Source organism: Hippichthys cyanospilos, chromosome 15, assembly GCF_059441005.1.
Source record: "Hippichthys cyanospilos isolate Australia breed blue-spotted pipefish chromosome 15, RoL_Hcya_1.0, whole genome shotgun sequence".
NCBI lineage: Eukaryota > Metazoa > Chordata > Actinopteri > Syngnathiformes > Syngnathidae > Hippichthys > Hippichthys cyanospilos.
Window position 1 is genome coordinate 16,862,937 of NC_142383.1, and position 6,771 is coordinate 16,869,707.

The following is a 6,771-nucleotide window of genomic DNA, read 5'->3' on the forward strand; positions in this document are numbered from 1 at the left end:
CCAAATAACGGTAACGATAAGAATGCATGGAGAACAAAAGTAATTCAAAAGACTTTTATTTCACGTGGAAACAACAAATATCCAAACATCGTACAAACTAAAAAAAAAAAAAAAACGTTTTTCTCACAGTTTTGACAGTCAGTGTTATGGTCATTTGACAAGACATTAAGTGAAAACAAGTTAAAAAATTCAAAATGTTATTGACAAATTTTCGCTCACATTGGATAATATTCACAGTAACAGTTATTACAAGTATAAGCTCACAATGTGGTCATTTCAAAGTGTGGCTTAGCTATTTTGAAACGTCAGGATTTATTTGTTCATTGGAAAACGTAACAAAAATAACTAAAATAAGGTTTAAACAAAAAAACAAGGCTTTTTTTGTCTTAAATTGAAAAAAAAACAAAGTAAAAAAACAGGAATGAAAATTAAGGTTAAAACAAAAAATTAAAGCAGGGTAAGGCGTTTAAAAAATGGTAGTAAGGCATTTCAAAAACATCGAGCGTGGATTTTTTGTTTTTGAAAAAAACAACAATGTAAGGCAACAATAAAAACAAAAGACCACGTATAGTAGATATATATATCTATAAACAATAAATATATATATCTATATAAATAGAAAACAACTTGAAATGCGACTATTATGACGTATTTGTTTGCAGCGCGGTCCTAATACCGCCACGAGGATGTGAATCCAAGCGGCGATGTGCGTTTTACCTCATTCGCCGCCAATGACGGCCACAGACGCGAAAGCTCGGCTTTTACCGCGCCGCCAGCGACTTGAAAAGTTAACCGAGTCGACGGCGCTCTCAGACGGGCTCCTCGAAGGCCCCCTGCGCCGCGCGGGACTCGGCGCTGGCGGCGGCCGCCCGCACCGTCTTGTTGGACATGACGCCGGTGGCCAGCTCCTGTTGGGCCTTGCGGAAGCTGGCGCCGGTGGCGCGGTACACGGCGTGCACCTGGCCGGGAGAAGCGCCCGTTAAAACAACAAGGCGGGGGGAAGGCAGGCGCCGACGGCGGCTCCGACCTTCGTCAGCATGACCAGCGACATCACGGCCAGCGCGGTGAAGAGCGCCGCCACCAGGATCACCAAGACAGCAACCGCCACGTTGACTTTCAGGCACCGGAGGACCGCGATCCACCCGCTGAGGACGCGGGGTAGGGCGTTTACTTTATTGGTTAGAAAAATCCTCACCTACCGCTTAGAACGAAACGTATTTCGAGTAATAAGTGGCATAAAGCGGTGTAGCACCACCTAGAGGAGTCAACAAAACATGACGGAAATGGGAAAAATCCTACCAGGCTCCCCATCCGGGGACCCCCAAGCACTGCATCACGTACACCCCGAGCTGGCACGCGTACACGAAGAAGAAGACCAAGAAACGGGAGGAGCTGTCGCTCCTGCGGGGCGGGGAGACAAAGACCAGGATGCCAAGGAGGACTCAAAAATTCACTCGAAGGACTCACTTGAAGGCCCCGTAAATGGGTCGGTACCAGCACACGAAAGAGCACGGCGTGAAAAGCAAGAACCACAGGACGGCCAGACCGAAATCGGCGCCGTGGGACGAGTCCACGCCGAACCAGGTGACGGAAGCCAGCAGGTTGGCCAGCAGCGTCCCCGTGTGGACTGGAGGGGTAGCGCGCACGTTTGACATTACTTTTAAGTGTTATTCCACGCCGCCGAGCGAAACCGACTTCAAACGCGCGGGCGACATTTGTGTCCGCTGTAACGGGCGTTATATCTGGCTCCGTGACTTTTGACTCGCGGGAGTCCCGATGTCCTCGCTCGAGGACATCCCCGCCTTACCTTTCCGACCATGTCTGGCGTTTGATTGATTTTGCCGCCCCGCTGAGACCGGACGGACGCGCGACAGGGGACACAAATGATCGCGTTTGAGACGCGGGGACAAAACGCACACATCCACAAGTAGTACATGATCTTGACCGTCTTCTGGTACTCCACGGGAATGTCCACGGCGATGTCGTGGTAGAAACACGGGCCCGCCGGGAACTTCTCCGGCAGCGGGGGCCAGTTGTTTCTCCTGCCTGGGGGGGGCGGGGGTAAAAATATGAAGCAAATAAATAAATAGTTAAGTAGATGAGTAGCTGGATGAAAACATGAATGGGAGAATAAATAATAGACGGGTAAATAAAATCATAGGTGACTGAATAAATGAATACATGAATAAATACAATAGTTAATGAATAAGTATATCAAGTGAATACAAATAGGTAGAGATATAAATAAGAAAAGAAATAAATGGGAAAATAATTTATGAAATAAATGGGCGAATGAGTAAATATATTAATAAGTAAATACATAAATGGGCAAATATATTATTGGATAAATGGACAAAATAAGTGAATCAATAAATACATAAATGGGCAAATAAATAAAAGATTAAATGGACTGAAAAAAATAAATAGGTAAACAAATAAATGGTAGATACATAAATACGTGAATGAATAAATAAATAAAAGTGAAAAAAGTGATTAAATAAATAGGTGAATAAGTGAATGAGTAGATACATAAATTGGCAAATAAATAAGTGATTAGATAAATGAGTAAAGAAGTGAATTGGTAAATATATAAATGGGTAAATAAATAAATAGGTAAGTCCATAAATGAAATGTAAGATGAGTACATACGTTAAAAAGTGAAGAAATAAACAAATAAATAAATGGACAAATAAGTGATTAAATAAATGAGTAAATACATAAATGGCAAATCAATTAAACGATAAATAAAAATGAGAACATAAGTAAAAAAAAATGAATGAAAACATAAATAAGTGACGAAATGAAAACACAAAAAGGTAAACAAATAATAGATCAAAAAAAAATATTAGTGCGCTCCAGAATGAATTGTAAACATGTAGTCTCATGTAGTCTCGGCTTTTGTTTTGGTTGAGCTTTCAAACCAACGAAGAAGTGAAACTCGAATCTTTCCGCTATTTCAAAATCTGGGAAGATTTGATCCGGGGGAGGAAAGCCACGGCGCAACTTTCGGATGCGTTCCCACCCACCTCCGTCGGCGCCGAGCGACCGCATCTCCCTCTCCCGCCGGTCCAGCTGGGCCGCTTTCCTCTCCAGCTCTTCTTGCCTCTTCAGCAGCTCGCCGGCGCCCCCCGGAGACCCCTGACGGGCAAAAGAAAAAAGAAAAGGAAAAAAAAAACAGGCAGCCAAAGAGGCTACCTGCGAGTAGGCGGGAGGGTCCTCGGTGGGCTTCATGATGGCGGGCTGCGCCGCGGAGGGAAAGCGCTCGGTCACGCGCTCCGGCGCCGACGGGGGAATACTGACTAAAGACGAGGCCGCGAAGGGATTGTACTCCGTCGGTCTCGCTTGGATCGCCGAAGGGTCCTGAAAAAAAATTAAAATGAATAGCGCAGCTTTCGATATTGTCTTTTTTTTTTTTTTATCAAATACTCGGGGACCAATTTCAAGCTCTAACTGGAGTTTCAAAGCCTAGCTTGAAACTCTGAAAGCAACTTCAAACACTATTTTCAAGCCCTAATTTGAAAACCCAGACGGAAACTCAAAATCTATTTTGAAACCCTACTTTGAAGTCCTAAAACGAGTTCTAAAGCCTAGATTGAAACTGTAACCCCAATTTCACACTAATTTGAGGTGCCTAACCAGGTTTAAAGCCCTACTTTCAAGCCCTAACTTTAGTTTGAAATACTCATTTGAAGCCCTAGTTTGCAACTGTACATAAAAATGCTAAACCTAGTTCAAAACCCTACTTTGAAGCTCTAACTGGAGTTTCAAAGCCTAGCTTGAAACTCTGAAAGCAACTTCAAACCCTATTTTCAAGCCCCAACACTAATTTGAAAACCCAGACGGAAACCCTAAATCTATTTTGAAACCCTACTTTGAAGTCCTAAAACGAGTTTTAAAGCCTAGATTGAAACTCTAACCTCAATTTGACACTAATTTAAGGTGCCTACCCAGGTTCAAAGCCCTACTTTCAAGCCCTAACTTTAGTTTGAAATCCTAATTTGAAGCCCTAGTTTAAAACTGTACTTAGAGATGCTAAAGCTAGTTCAAAACCCTACTTTGAAAGCCTAACCAGTTTGAAAACCCAGTTGTAATTTTAAACCAACCCTGACTTTGAAAACCTAACCCTAGTTTGAAACTGCACTTAGAAATGCTAAACATGGTTCAAAACACTACTTTCAAACCTTGACACTAATTTGAAGCCCTAACACTAATTTGAAAACCCAGACGGAAACCCTAAATCTATTTTGAAACCCTACTTTGAAGTCCTAAAACGAGTTTTAAAGCCTAGATTGAAACTCTAACCTCAATTTGACACAAATTTAAGGTGCGTACCAAGGTTTAAAGCCCTACTTTCAAGCCCTAACTTTAGTTTGAAATCCTAATTTGAAGCCCTAGTTTAAAACTGTACTTAGAAATGCTAAAGCTAGTTCAAAACCCTACTTTGAAACCTTCACACTAGTTTGAAAGCCTAACCCTAGTTTGAAACTGCACTTAGAACTGCTAAACATGGTTTAAAACACTCCTTTCAAACCTTGACACTAATTTGAAACCCTAATTCTAGTTTGAAACACTAACCCTATTTTTAAATCCTATTTTGAAACCATGAAACTTGTTCAAAAGCGTATTTTATGATAGCGATACCAGGCATTGTGCCGATACTCGATATCGCCATGTTTTTAAGGTATCGGGTACTCGCGAAGGCTTCCAATACCAGTCGCTGATAATGAAGACGGAATCCTCAGCAAGTAACCATTTGTGTCACAAATGAAATTTTACAGTTGAAAAATACTAACGGTGCTCAAAGAATACTAAAAAAAATACTGAAAAAAAGCAGTATCCAACATTCCTTGCCGGAGTCAAAGTATCCGTTTTCTAGCAAAAGACGTCCATGAATAATCCATCCTTTTTTCCTCGAGCTGGTTCATAAATCCTACATTTTAAACACTTTTTAATTCTTGAAGGCATATTTCAGCAGCGGAAAAGCGTTAAAAAAAAAAAAAAGAAACCGCGAACAGTCAACGGAAAAGGGACGACGTGTACCTTGCTCGCCATCCTTAATTGGTACGCGCGCCTGCTAGCTTAGCATCAGCCTGGCGCGCTCCTTTGGTCCGAAGTGAGCCGAGCGTCCCGGTTTTCACGAGCATATCCCCGCCCGCGCCTCGCCCTCGCACACACACGCGCACACACACACTGGCTACTGCGTCCAAAAAGACATGAGACGAAATTGTCCTGATTTGAGGAGAAAGTGGGCCAAGTGAAAGTCTGTTGCTGCGTGTCCTGCGGGTGAGGGTCCATCATGTTAACATATGTTTCCTCCCGCGGGCCCTCGGGTACCAAAGCGAACGCCAAAAACATGGTGGCCCCACAGGAGCCTGAGTGAATAATTGCGCAAAAAATAGGACTTTTAAGATGAACGTAACCCAAAATTTGCCAATTTACTTGCAATTGTTTTTCTGTGGGGTTGGCTGATTTGGCAATTTTAGTCGATCTGAAATTTCGCGTTGTTGTCGCAGGTAAATGTTCAAATTGTGACAACCCCCCCTACCAAACTATAAACTATAAAACTGTTGGCGATTGTTTGACGAACTTTTGCAACTTTTCACGAACACCGGACGTGAACGCGCTTTTAGAAATTCCGACTGTCAACGCGGCTGTGAAGGGGACAATGTTTGGTGGAAAGCAGATGGTTAGAAAAGGCAACTAGTTAAAAAAAAAAAATCTTGGTTCACAAAGGACATCAGCTCATGCCATTCACTTATACGACCCATTAATTATTAAATTAATTATGTCGTCAGTATCATGAAGATATCTCCAAAAAGTACAATCAAAACGTCAACACGTAGTGACGTCACGACGTGGCTAACTATGGCTAGATAAGCAGCCTTACCTGAAAGGGGTTTTCGAGCACCGGTTCCGTCAAAGGGTTGCTGTCGTGTTCCGACATGATTGTACCGCCTTCACTGACACGACTCTCGTTGAATTGTGAATTTCTATGTTAAAAAAAAAAAAAAAAAAACGGACAGTATTCGTGAAAAGTGACGAAAAACTAGTGACGGCTATTGTGTCCAGAGATTATTTGTTTGAGAAAAGATGAACACTCGCAAATGCGGAAGTAGTAAAAAACGTTATCTCTCAGGTTTATCGTTGAAATTACACTTTTTAAGATTTTAATACACTTTTACCAAAACACAAAGGCAAAATTGTTGCGTGAACACGTTTTACTACACAATAAATTATATTATACAGAAAATAAATTAAATGAAGACGACCCAAGATGTCACGTGTCCGTTATGTGTAAAGATGAACACGCGCAAATGCGAAAGTAGTGAACACCGCTACTTCACAACGTTTAAAGTAAACTTTTAAGAAGTTAAAAAAAATATAGTCAAAACGGCATTTTATGGATACAGCTCAATAAACCCCTTTATAGCATACGATATAGTAAATCAATTAAATGTACACGACTCAAGACGTATCACGAGTTCCGCTTACTTTCGCCTTCAAAGATGATTTGTGGTAAAAGATGGGTCACTCGGTGTAGCCAATGCGGAAGTACAAACTACGTCTCAGTTTCAACGTTAAAATGTTTTTAAAATGTGTATCGGCTTTTAAGTGCGCTTTCACTAAATCTCACTGCGTTTAGTAATCGCGTTTTTTATTATTGTTTTTAAAATATATTCGTATTTACGAGTTAGATTGCTCGTTTTCCTTAGGCACGTGTGACAACAAAATGGCAACTTGCAAAGTTCAAATGAAATAAATTGACAATCC

At 41.6% G+C, this 6,771-nt stretch overlaps 1 protein-coding gene across 3 annotated transcripts; it reads right to left on the minus strand.

Annotated features, from left to right (window-relative positions):
* Positions 1-656: 656 nt before the first annotated feature.
* LOC148411988 (secretory carrier-associated membrane protein 1-like) lies at positions 657-6,066 on the minus strand. Of its 3 annotated transcripts, XM_088435789.1 has the most exons (8): positions 5,888-6,066; positions 3,196-3,360; positions 3,027-3,138; positions 1,918-2,046; positions 1,468-1,627; positions 1,300-1,401; positions 1,028-1,145; positions 657-959 (listed from the first exon to the last, which is right to left on the minus strand). In XM_088435789.1, exons 1-8 carry the CDS (start codon positions 5,942-5,944, stop codon positions 810-812), a joined length of 993 nt encoding a protein of 330 aa, XP_088291915.1. In that variant the 5' UTR covers positions 5,945-6,066; the 3' UTR covers positions 657-809. The 3 variants fall into 3 exon arrangements, with proteins under 3 accessions (XP_088291915.1, XP_088291914.1, XP_088291913.1); XM_088435788.1 differs by having other exon boundaries at positions 1,495-1,627; positions 3,027-3,360; XM_088435787.1 differs by having other exon boundaries at positions 3,027-3,360.
* Between the last annotated feature and the right edge of the window lie 705 nt (positions 6,067-6,771).